Source organism: Rhinopithecus roxellana, chromosome 5 (genome assembly GCF_007565055.1).
Source record: "Rhinopithecus roxellana isolate Shanxi Qingling chromosome 5, ASM756505v1, whole genome shotgun sequence".
In the NCBI taxonomy this organism is placed as follows: domain Eukaryota; kingdom Metazoa; phylum Chordata; class Mammalia; order Primates; family Cercopithecidae; genus Rhinopithecus; species Rhinopithecus roxellana.
The window spans coordinates 136,986,630-136,999,124 of record NC_044553.1 but is presented as its reverse complement, the minus strand read 5'-3'; the positions used below and the strand labels follow the sequence as shown (position 1 = coordinate 136,999,124).

The window sequence follows — 12,495 nt, the reverse complement described above, 5'->3', positions numbered from 1 at the left end:
GGGATCTATGACTAACTCAAGGTGTATGTGTGTGTGTGAGAGAGGATGAGAATCTGTACACTTATTTCCTTATTTCTCATACCCTTTTATTTCTACCCCCATTGACCCCAGTTTTTCCTTCTAAGATGTGAGAGCTGTCAAAGTTGACACTCTAATCTCAACTAAACAACATCTAATGGGGAAAAAGTGTCTGTTGAATGACACAGTGTGTACTCCCTGAGGATCCCGTGGGGCTGAATCATTCTCATATTTTTGTCTCTCTCTGACTTTGAAATAGATCCAAAGATAAAAATTGTCTTCATCATCTTTTTCAGTGAGCTAGTTAGGGGTTGGTATTTGGTTCTGTTTTTTTTTATTTCTTCTGTTGTTTTTTCTGAGAAGGAGATAATCAGCTGCTGGCTGTTGGTTTTAGGTAACACACTCTTACATTGATTTAAGGTGGGGAGGATGTTGCAGGGATGGAAGGTAGTAGGGTCAGGGGTATGCCAGTCTCTGTAGGCTGCTCAGTACACTCTGTTCTCAAGGCTGTTTGCTATGCGGGCCGCAGGCTTTGGGCCTTTGAAGGGTTGAATACCATCTTTTGATTTACCATGGTTGATGGCAGGGAGGATTGGAAACTCAGAAACACACGCACACAAAAAGATCCAGCAAAAGAAAAAATATATAACCTAAAATGACCAAACACACACATACACAAACAAAAGAAAAACCAAGAGACACACTGACAACAGAAGTCAAATGAAGTTGGACAAGAAAAAGGGCAAGTATTGTAAACACTGCAAACTAGAAGAAAAAAAAGACATAACTAAAGAAGTCACTGCTCAAAACAGTCCTTTGTGTCCCAGAGATTTTAGGTTTATGGTGTAGGCATTTTCCAAGTATGTCCAGTTGACCTGACAGTAGATAAGATTGGAATGGATTCAAAAACCCCACCTTCCCACCAGGACATCTAGGCCTACATATGATCTCACATCTGGTACATTTATTCATCATTTTTTCTCCATGGCTCTGACAAACCATTTCACTGAAATCTTTATAAGGTATCACTATATTCAAACATATGCTACATACCCAGATAAATTCACTAGCTTAGAAAGTTTGGACCCAGCTATCTCACTAATCTTATCAATGCTGGGTATTGACTTTCTGCCGATTAGAAACAGCAGAAATGGAGAGGTTTTTTCTTCTTGCCAAAAACCAAGAGGACCCCAATCTCTATAGAATATCAATTAGAATTCAGTAAAGGTCAATAGCAGAAGAGAATATGAGGCCATAAAAAGGAAAATTTCCAAAGATTCTGTTATAGGTAATTACAACGAAAGAGAAAATCCTATTCCGATAAAGCTACAACTTTGAAGTCACAATTTTTCAACTCTGAGGTAAAATAGATATGTGTTATATGAGGAGAAGAGAGTTTTAGTGAGTGACAGTATGAGGTAACAATCTTTGCACAAGGGGATGCTGAGTGATGGTTAAGAATCTCAAGAAGAAAAATTGGTATAGGTATCAGGAGCCACATTTTCCTTCCACGTGTCACAGGCTCTCAACTTAGGGCATTATTTTCCAAGGGAACAACAATCTATTTGTCCTCCCTCTAGGAGAAAGTCAAAGGAGATATCAGTGTCATCAAGGCCACCAGAATTCTCCATTTGCATAGTAACTGTGGAGCAAGTACACAATGTACTTCTCACCTTACCCACATAGTTTAATTTCCTACAACCCCACCGTCCACATTTTGCCTCCACTTCCTGCCCTGTCCCTGTCCTGAGCTTTGACTGTTTTGAGTGGTGACGGAGGAGTTGGACTTATGGAAATATGATTGATCAAAAGATGGACCAAAGTAGCGTGTTTTACACAAAGCTAAACGATTCCAAAAAACCAAGAAAGGAAACTTAGAAAACAAATAATCTAGTAAAGAAATCACCACTGTCAGAAACCAGAAATTGACATCAAAACCTCATGCAGAAACAAGGAGGTATTTGTTGCTGTTGGGTTTATCCTTGGTCTATTAAACAAGAGGTGAGCAGCTAACTTTCAAGAAACAAACAAAGAATTCAATCAAACCAATGAAAATCAGAAAAGAAAGGGAAGACAAGCCCAAACAGAGTGGCAGAGGGTACTTCATACGATACCTAAGTTAACCATGAGCTTGACACGCCCCCCATCCAGCTCCAGACGCAGGGTGTCAGCAGAGTCCCTGGAGGTCGTAGCCACCAGCAGCCCATAAGCTCGCTGGGACATGAAGCGGAAGGACACATCCTCTGCCTCAGTATGCATGACCATGGGCATGATGATCTTCATGTACATGCTACCATCATAACTCAGGATGGATGCCTCTGCCAAAGAAGAATGGAGAAGATCATTAGGATGACAGATGTTACAGTTGCCAAATACCCCTTTGCTTTCAGGCTAAGCAGAGTAGAGAGGGTGCCAGATTTGTAGACTAGTGACTTGTGTTTGATGAACCCTTGTTGTTGCCCCCTTTTTATCTATGTGACCCTGGGCAGATCACTTAAACTCTGAGGCTCTATTTCCTCACTTGTAAGGGGATTATGATGACACTGGTACCTGCCCTACCAGGTTCACAGACTTGTGAAGGATACCAAATTAAATAATGGATATGAAGATATTTTGAAAAAGTGAAAATGCCCCCACAAATAGTATTGTTTGCAATTCTGTATGCTATAGATAAAACACAAGTACATAAAGCAAAACTTAGAATCCCTGTATTCCATGAAGAATAGGAGGAGAGCAGCAGTTTATAACCACCAGAGCAGACAAATCGATATTTACCAGAGAGCTTTTAAAGGAAGGAAAAGGTAACAGCACAGTCTGGCATCATAACATCCCCAGTGTCCAGCCATTGTAAGAGTTTGGCCCATTCAAAGAATATCTGATAGAAGCAGAGCTAGAACAATAACACAAAGCTAATGACACCCTTGAAAAACTCATTTTATTTTATTCAAATAGGGAAAGAGGAAAACTCAATTATTATTATTTTTTTTTTTTGAGACAGAGTCTTACTTTGTTGACTAGGCTGAAGTGCAGCAGTGCTATCTTGGTTCACTGCAGCCTCTGCCTCCCTGGTTCAAGCAATTCTCCTGCCTCAGCCTACTGAGTAGCTGGGATTACAGGCACATGCCACCATGCCCAGCTGATTTTTGGGTATTTTGTAGAGATGGGGCTTCGCCATGTTGGTCAGGCTGATCTTGAACTCCTGATCTCAAACAATCCACCTACCTTGGCCTCCCAAAGTGCTGGGATTACAGGCATGAGCCACTACGCCTGGCTGAAAACTCACTTTTATTTGATACCTTCCTCAGTCTAAGCACTTTGGTTAGGATCCCCTCCAGACCTCCCCTAACAATATGTTACCTCAATTAATGCTATAGTGTGATTCTATTATTCCTACTTTCAGACAAGAAAACCAAGACTCTTAAAGAGGTATGTTATCATCCTAAAGTCACACAGCCTCCCTGGATTTGACTCAGTATATCTGATACCAAGTCCAGGGGCTGTTATGAAATACTATGATGTTCGACATGTGAATTTGTTTAAACATTCACTAGGCAAATCTTTTTAGAAAACACAGGAAGAGAATATCACTCATATTCCTAGGAAGCAAACCGGTCATTGGGTTCAGTATCACTGAGTAGGTCTTTATTAAATATTTGCTCTTGTCAAATATTTGCTACCTACATGCACTATGGAGAATACAATGGTGAAACAAACAAGGTTGCTGTTCCAAAGGCAGATATAGAATGCACAAGTAACTGTACTAGAACATACAAGTGGTTAAATGACACAGGGAATAAATACAAAGCAAGTAACATTCACAGGAGGGGAGCTGAAGGAGGAAGGCGATTAAGGCAGATGGGATAGAGTCTGTGCTGGTCTTGGTGGATGGGTAGGGCTTGTAATGAAAGAAGCAATGGCACCATTTTCAACAGGTACAGCAGGTAGTATCTCTACAGACATAAAGGAAAGAAAGAAGGAGGATGCTCAGATTATGACAAACTATTCAATTTAACAGAAGCATCTGATGTGGTTTGGCTCTGTGTCCCCACCCAAATCTCATCTCAAATTGAATTTTCATAATCCCCATGTGTCGAAGGAGGGGCCTAGTGGGAGATGATTGGATCATGGGGGTGGTTTCCCCCATGTTGTTCTCATGAGTTCTCACAATATCTGATGGTATTGTAAGTGTTTGACAGTTCCTCACTTCACGTGCTCTTTTCTCTCCTGCTGCCTTGTGAAAAAGATGCCAGCTTCCCTTTCCATCACAATTGTAAGTTTCCTGAGGCCTCCCAAGCCTTGCAGAACTGTGAGTAAATTAAACTTCTTTCCTTCATAAATTACCAATCTCATGTATTTCTTTTCCGTTTTTTGAGATGGAGTCTCGCTCTGTCATCCAGGCTGGAGTGCAGTGGCGCGATCCCGGCTCACTACAAGCTCTGCCTCCTGGGTTCATGCCATTCTCCTGCTTCAGCCTCCCAAGTAGCTGGGACTACAGGTGCCTGCCACCATGCCCAGCTAATTTTTTTATTTTTATTTTTAGTAGAGACGGGGTTTCACCATGTTAGCCAGGATGGCCTCAATCTCATGACCTCTTGATCCACCCACCTTGGCCTCCCAAAGTGCTGGGATTACAGGCGTGAGCCCACGCGCCCGACCTCAAGTATTTCTTGACAGCAGTGTGAAAACAGGTTAATACAGCATCAGACATGTATTTTTAAAAATGGTTATTATGTAAGGTAGTTTGAGACCAGAATAAAATCAAAGGACTTGGGTATCTACTGGAAAGTAAGTAAATGGTTTTAGATTATGAGATACAATAATGTATACTTCTGTGCTTACTGATTGCCAGGCACAATTCTAGCTGATAGACATAACAGTGAACAAAAGAGAAAAACACCCCTATCCTCATATCTAGAAAGAATTGAAACAGGGAGAAACAAGAGTCAGGCAGACCACATGCAAAGGTCCCAAAATACTGTGTTATTATCATACCCTTACCCTGTTTAGATACCACACAAAAGATCCATGAAAAGTAATATAAATGTACTTATGATATGCCTGAAAATCAGCCATCTCCCAGGTAAAACTCATAACATGCTAATAGCTGCACATTACAATTTGCAAACTGTAAAGGGATTATAGATAAAAGTGTGACAATTGCAAACATCATTACAATAAGACATGTTATGAAGATCTCTTCTTAGGTTGGAAGCAATCTAAATTTAACACATGATCCAGATGTGAAACAAAACAAAACAAATCTTTTATCTCCTGGAAGGGCAGAATCAAAAGAAGATCAATAATGATACCTAAAATTGAGCATTTACTATTTGCGTGGTGCTTTCTAGGACTTTATATGCATTAAGAAGTCATTTAATCTTCAAGAACACCATGAAGCACAATCACATTTTCTAGATATCAAGTAACATGTCTAATAAATGGCAGAGCTGGGAGTTGCATGCAGGCAGTCTGATTCTCCCAGTTGTATACTTAACAGTCCTACCAAATTGTCATAGAGCTATGCCTGGAGCACACCCATGTTTCCAAGCACCAAAGCGCATCCATAACGCTTCATGATAGAAGTTTTTGTGTGTGTACATGCACGCATATACAAACATGCCATTCATTAAAGTCATACATTATAAATATACAAAATTATATAAACATATATATATTTCTAAACATATTGCTCTACATGAATATGCAGTGCTCTCTGTGTAATTGTGAGCACCATTAATCATTAGTATGCACCTACTTCTACATACAAACACACTCTTCTTTGAGAGATATTAGGATATGAAGTGAGCCATGAAATGGTTGCTTTGATGCATCCCACTGAAATACATTTCAAAATCAATGGCTGCTTTTTTCCTCTAGATATGTGTAGGGCCAGAACATACATATAAATTAATGCATCCTTATATCAATATTGGTAGCATCAGAGAATAAATATCAGGTGAGCATGTAGTTAAACAACTAATGATACAAAATAAAGTGTGTATCTCAATGTGTATCTTTGTGTGCATTTCTGTGAATGTGTTCTATAAGTAATATCTTTAAGAGGAGAATGATGAAGCAGTAAATGTAATATAGGAGTCAATTGAAACAAAATGTTATATGGATTCATATTAATTTTTAAAAAAATTTTAAACACAAGGAGAGCCATGAATAGAATATTAATTTTAGGGAAAAAAATGAGCCTAATAAGAGAACGTTGTTCAATCTTAAATCAATCAGATTATTGAGTATTGAGAGACCACATCATGAGATGCCCACCTAATGGCAGTTAAATAGTTATTCTATCTTGTTCCTCTTTTTCTCTTTTATTATCTCCTTTGGTCTCAAGTGAATACTTCCAAGCATACTATTTTAATTCTTTTAATAATTTTTTGGTTGCTCTAGGGCTTACAATATACATGCTAATTTACCAGAATCTACTTATCTTTATACTAATTCAATTCCAGTAAGACATAGAAAGTTTACTCATAGATATAGCTCTCTTCCCTTCCACTCTTTTTGTTCTTTTATTCGCGTGTCCATATATATTACAAACCAAATGATACATTGTCATAATTCCTTTATAAAAACTTATATCTTTATTTTTCTTGAGACAGAGTTTCACTCTTGTCGTCCGGGCTGTCTTGCAGTGGCGTGATATCAGCTCACTGCAACCTCTGCCTTCCCGGTTCGAGATTCTCCTGCCTCAGCCTCCCGAGTCGCTGGGATTACAAGTGCCTGCTACCACGCCCAGTAAATTTTTGTATTTTTAGTAGAGACAGGGTTTCGTCATGTTGGCCAGGCTGGTCTCGAACTCCTGACTTTCAGGAGTTCGAGATCCACCCACCTCGGCCTCCCAAAGTGCTGGGATTACAGGTATGAGCCACTCTGCCCAGCCAACTTATGTCTCTTTTAAGAAGTTAAGAGAAAAAAAAAAAAAGAGAGAGCTCAAATATATAGACTTTTTAAATAAAGCTTATTATTTATCATCTTTGACTCTCTTCATTTCTTCCTGTGTATTCTACTTACCACCTTCTGTCACTTCCTTTTTCCAGTAGAGCTTCATTCATGTTTTATTGTCAAATATATTACAATTCTATATCTTATAGGCATAACAATACTATTTTATAGATACTATTTATGTGATTGCTTTTAGAATTAGATAAGAAAAAATGTGTAATTATACTGTGTTTTTTTTTTTTTTTTTTTTTTTTTTTTTTTATTTTTTTTATTTTTTATTATACTTTAAGTTCTAGGGTACATGTGCATAACGTGCAGGTTTGTTACATATGTATACTTATGCCATGTTGGTGTGCTGCACCCATCAACTCATCAGCACCCATCAATTCATCATTTATATCATGTATAACTCCCCAATGCAACCCCTCCCTCCTCCCCCCTCCCCCCTCCCCATGATAGGCCCCAGTGCGTGATGTTCCCCTTCCCGAGTCCAAGTGATCTCATTGTTCAGTTCCCACCTATGAGTGAGAACATGCGGTGTTTGGTTTTCTCTTCTTGTGATAGTTTGCTAAGAATGATGGTTTCCAGCTGCATCCATGTCCCTACAAAGGACGCAAACTCATCCTTTTTTATGGCTGCATAGTGTTCCATGGTGTATATGTGCCACATTTTCTTAATCCAGTCTGTCACAGATGGACATTTGGGTTGATTCCAAGTCTTTGCTATTGTGAATAGTGCCGCAATAAACATACGTGTACATGTGTCTTTGTAGTGGAATAATTTATAATCCTTTGGGTATATACCCAGTAGTGGGATGGCTGGGTCATATGGTACATCTAGTTCTAGATCCTTGAGGAATTGCCATACTGTTTTCCATAATGGTTGAACTAGTTTACAATCCCACCAACAGTGTAAAAGTGTTCCTATTTCTCCACATCCTCTCCAACACCTGTTGTTTCCTGACTTCTTAATGATTGCCATTCTAACTGGTGTGAGATGGTATCTCATTGTGGTTTTGATTTGCATTTCTCTGATGGCGAGTGATGATGAGCATTTTTTCATGTGTCTGTTGGCTGTATGAATATCTTCTTTTGAGAAATGTCTGTTCATATCCTTTCCCCACTTTTTGATGGGGTTGTTTGTTTTTTTCTCGTATATTTGTTTGAGTTCTTTGTAGATTCTGGATATTAGCCCTTTGTCAGATGAGTAGGTTGCAAAAATTTTCTCCCATTCTGTAGGTTGCCTGTTCACTCTGATGGTAGTTTCTTTTGCTGTGCAAAAGCTCTTTAGTTTAATTAGATCCCATTTGTCAATTTTTGCTTTTGCTGCCGTTGCTTTTGGTGTTTTAGACATGAAGTCCTTGCCCATGCCTATGTCATGAATGGTACTACCTAGATTTTCTTCTAGGGTTTTTATGGTATTAGGTCTGACATTTAAGTCTCTAATCCATCTTGAATTAATCTTCGTATAAGGGGTAAGGAAAGGATCCAGTTTCAGCTTTCTACTTATGGCTAGCCAATTTTCCCAGCACCATTTATTAAATAGGGAATCCTTTCCCCATTTCTTGTTTCTCTCAGGTTTGTCAAAGATCAGATGGCTGTAGATGTGCGGTATTATTTCTGAGGACTCTGTTCTGTTCCATTGGTCTATAGCTCTGTTTTGGTACCAGTACCATGCTGTTTTGGTTACTGTAGCCTTGTAGTATAGTTTGAAGTCAGGTAGCGTGACGCCTCCAGCTTTGTCCTTTTGACTTAGGATTGTCTTGGCAATGCGGGCTCTTTTTTGGTTCCATATGAACTTTAAAGCAGTTTTTTCCAATTCCGTGAAGAAACTCATTGGTAGCTTGATGGGGATGGCATTGAATCTATAAATAACCTTGGGGAGTATGGCCATTTTCACGATATTGATTCTTCCTATCCATGAGCATGGTGTGTTCTTCCATTTGTTTGTGTCCTCTTTTATTTCACTGAGCAGTGGTTTGTAGTTCTCCTTGAAGAGGTCCTTTACATCCCTTGTAAGCTGGATTCCTAGGTATTTTATTCTCTTTGAAGCAATTGTGAATGGAAGTTCATTCCTGATTTGGCTCTCTGCTTGTCTGTTACTGGTGTATAAGAATGCTTGTGATTTTTGCACATTAATTTTGTATCCTGAGACTTTGCTGAAGTTGCTTATCAGCTTAAGGAGATTTTGGGCTGAGACGATGGGGTTTTCTAAATATACAATCATGTCATCTGCAAACAGGGACAATTTGACTTCTTCTTTTCCTAACTGGATACCCTTGATTTCTTTCTCTTGCCTGATTGCCCTAGCCAGAACTTCCAACACTATGTTGAATAGGAGTGGTGAGAGAGGGCATCCCTGTCTTGTGCCAGTTTTCAAAGGGAATTTTTCCAGTTTTTTCCCATTCAGTATGATATTAGCTGTGGGTTTGTCATAAATAGCTCTTATTATTTTGAGGTACGTTCCATCAATACCGAATTTATTGAGCGTTTTTAGCATGAAGGGCTGTTGGATGTTGTCAAAAGCCTTTTCTGCATCTATTGAGACAATCATGTGGTTCTTGTCTTTGGTTCTGTTTATATGCTGGATTACGTTTATTGATTTGCGAATGTTGAACCAGCCTTGCATCCCAGGGATGAAGCCCACTTGATCATGGTGGATAAGCTTTTTGATGTGCTGCTGTATCCGGTTTGCCAGTATTTTATTGAGAATTTTTGCATCAATGTTCATCAGGGATATTGGTCTAAAATTCTCTTTTTTTGTTGTGTCTCTGCCAGGCTTTGGTATCAGGATGATGTTGGCCTCATAAAATGAGTTAGGGAGGATTCCCTCTTTTTCTATTGATTGGAATAGTTTCAGAAGGAATGGTACCAGCTCCTCCTTGTACCTCTGGTAGAATTCAGCTGTGAATCCATCTGGTCCTGGACTTCTTTTGGTGGGTAGGCTATTAATTGTTGCCTCAATTTCAGAGCCTGCTATTGGTCTATTCAGGGATTCAACTTCTTCCTGGTTTAGCCTTGGGAAAGTGTAAGTGTCCAGGAAATTATCCATTTCTTCTAGATTTTCTAGTTGATTTGCGTAGAGGCGTTTATAGTATTCTCTGATGGTAGTTTGTATTTCTGTGGGGTCAGTGGTGATATCCCCTTTATCATTTTTTATTGCATCTATTTGATTCCTCTCTCTTTTCTTCTTTATTAGCCTTGCTAGTGGTCTGTCAATTTTGTTGATCTTTTCAAAAAACCAACTCCTGGATTCATTGATTTTTTGGAGGGTTTTTTGTGTCTCTATCTCCTTCAGTTCGGCTCTGATCTTAGTTATTTCTTGCCTTCTGCTAGCTTTTGAATGTGTTTGCTCTTGCCTCTCTAGTTCTTTTAATTGTGATGTTAGAGTGTCAATTTTAGATCTTTCCTGCTTTCTCTTGTGGGCATTTAGTGCTATAAATTTCCCTCTACACACTGCTTTAAATGTGTCCCAGAGATTCTGGTATGTTGTATCTTTGTTCTCATTGGTTTCAAAGAACATCTTTATTTCCGCTTTCATTTCGTTATGTACCCAGTAGTCATTCAGGAGCAGGTTGTTCAGTTTCCATGTAGTTGAGCGGTTTTGATTGAGTTTCTTAGTCCTGAGTTCTAGTTTGATTGCACTGTGGTCTGAGAGACAGTTTGTTATAATTTCTGTTCTTTTACATTTGCTGAGGAGTGCTTTACTTCCAATTATGTGGTCAATTTTGGAATAAGTGCGATGTGGTGCTGAGAAGAATGTATATTCTGTTGATTTGGGGTGGAGAGTTCTATAGATGTCTATTAGGTCCGCTTGGTGCAGAGATGAGTTCAATTCCTGGATATCCTTGTTAACTTTCTGTCTCGTTGATCTGTCTAATGTTGACAGCGGAGTGTTGAAGTCTCCCATTATTATTGTATGGGAGTCTAAGTCTCTTTGTAGGTCTCTAAGGACTTGCTTTATGAATCTGGGTGCTCCTGTATTGGGTGCATATATATTTAGGAGAGTTAGCTCTTCCTGTTGAATTGATCCCTTTACCATTATGTAATGGCCTTCTTTGTCTCTTTTGATCTTTGATGGTTTAAAGTCTGTTTTATCAGAGACAAGGATTGCAACCCCTGCTTTTTTTTGTTCTCCATTTGCTTGGTAGATCTTCCTCCATCCCTTTATTTTGAGCCTATGTATGTCTCTGCATGTGAGATGGGTCTCCTGAATACAGCAGACTGATGGGTCTTGACTCTTTATCCAGTTTGCCAGTCTGTGTCTTTTAATTGGAGCATTTAGTCCATTAACATTTAAGGTTAATATTGTTATGTGTGAACTTGATCCTGCCATTATGATATTAACTGGTTATTTTGCTCATTAGTTGATGCAGTTTCTTCCTAGCCTTGATGGTCTTTACATTTTGGCATGTTTTTGCGATGGCTGGTACCGGTTGTTCCTTTCCATGTTTAGGGCTTCCTTCAGGGTCTCTTGTAAGGCAGGCCTGGTGGTGACAAAATCTCTAAGCATTTGCTTATCTGTAAAGGATTTTATTTCTCCTTCACTGATGAAACTTAGTTTGGCTGGATATGAAATTCTGGGTTTAAAATTCTTTTCTTTCAGAACATTGAATATTGGCCCCCACTCTCTTCTGGCTTGTAGAGTTTCTGCCGAGAGATCTGCTGTTAGTCTGATGGGCTTCCCTTTGTGGGTAACCCGACCTTTCTCTCTGGCTGCCCTTAAGATTTTTTCCTTCATTTCAACTTTGGTGAATCTGGCAATTATGTGTCTTGGAGTTGCTCTTCTGGAGGAGTATCTTTGTGGCGTTCTCTGTATTTCCTGAATTTGAATGTTGGCCTGCCCTACTAGGTTGGGGAAGTTCTCCTGGATGATTTCCTGAAGAGTGTTTTCCAACTTGGTTCCATTTTCCCCCTCACTTTCAGGCACCCCAATCAGACGTAGATTTGGTCTTTTTACGTAATCCCATACTTCTTGCAGGCTTTGCTCATTTCTTTTTCTTCTTTTTTCTTTTGGTTTCTCTTCTCGCTTCATTTCATTCATTTGATCTTCAATCGCTGATACTCTTTCTTCCAGTTGATCGAGTCGGTTACTGAAGCTTGTGCATTTGTCACGTATTTCTCGTGTCATGGTTTTCATCTCTGTCATTTCGTTTATGATCTTCTCTGCATTAATTAGTCTAGCTGTCAATTCTTCCACTCTTTTTTCAAGATTTTTAGTTTCTTTGCGCTGGGTACGTAATTCCTCCTTTAGCTCTGATAAGTTTGATGGACTGAAGCCTTCTTCTCTCCTCTCGTCCAAGTCATTCTCTGACCAGCTTTGATCCGTTGCTGGCGATGGGCTGCGCTCCTTTGCAGGGGGAGATGCGCTCTTATTTTTTGAATTTCCAGCTTTTCTGCCCTGCTTCTTCCCCATCTTTGTGGTTTTATCTGTCTCTGGTCTTTGATGGTGGTGACGTACTGATGGGGTTTTGGTATAGGTGTCCTTCCTGTTTGATAGTTTTCCTTCTGACAGTCAGAA

The 12,495-nt window shown here is 39.4% G+C and overlaps 1 protein-coding gene across 5 annotated transcripts in view; it reads right to left on the bottom strand.

The window, feature by feature from the left end:
* Positions 1-12,495, bottom strand: part of NRXN3 (neurexin 3) — a 1,636,170-nt gene that overhangs the window by 1,059,292 nt on the left and 564,383 nt on the right. For all 5 annotated transcript variants that reach the window (XM_030931539.1, XM_030931540.1, XM_030931537.1 and 2 more), the window contains one exon: positions 2,133-2,336. In XM_030931539.1, coding sequence (XP_030787399.1) covers positions 2,133-2,336 — 204 coding nt within the window. The remainder of the gene's footprint in view (positions 1-2,132; positions 2,337-12,495) is intronic.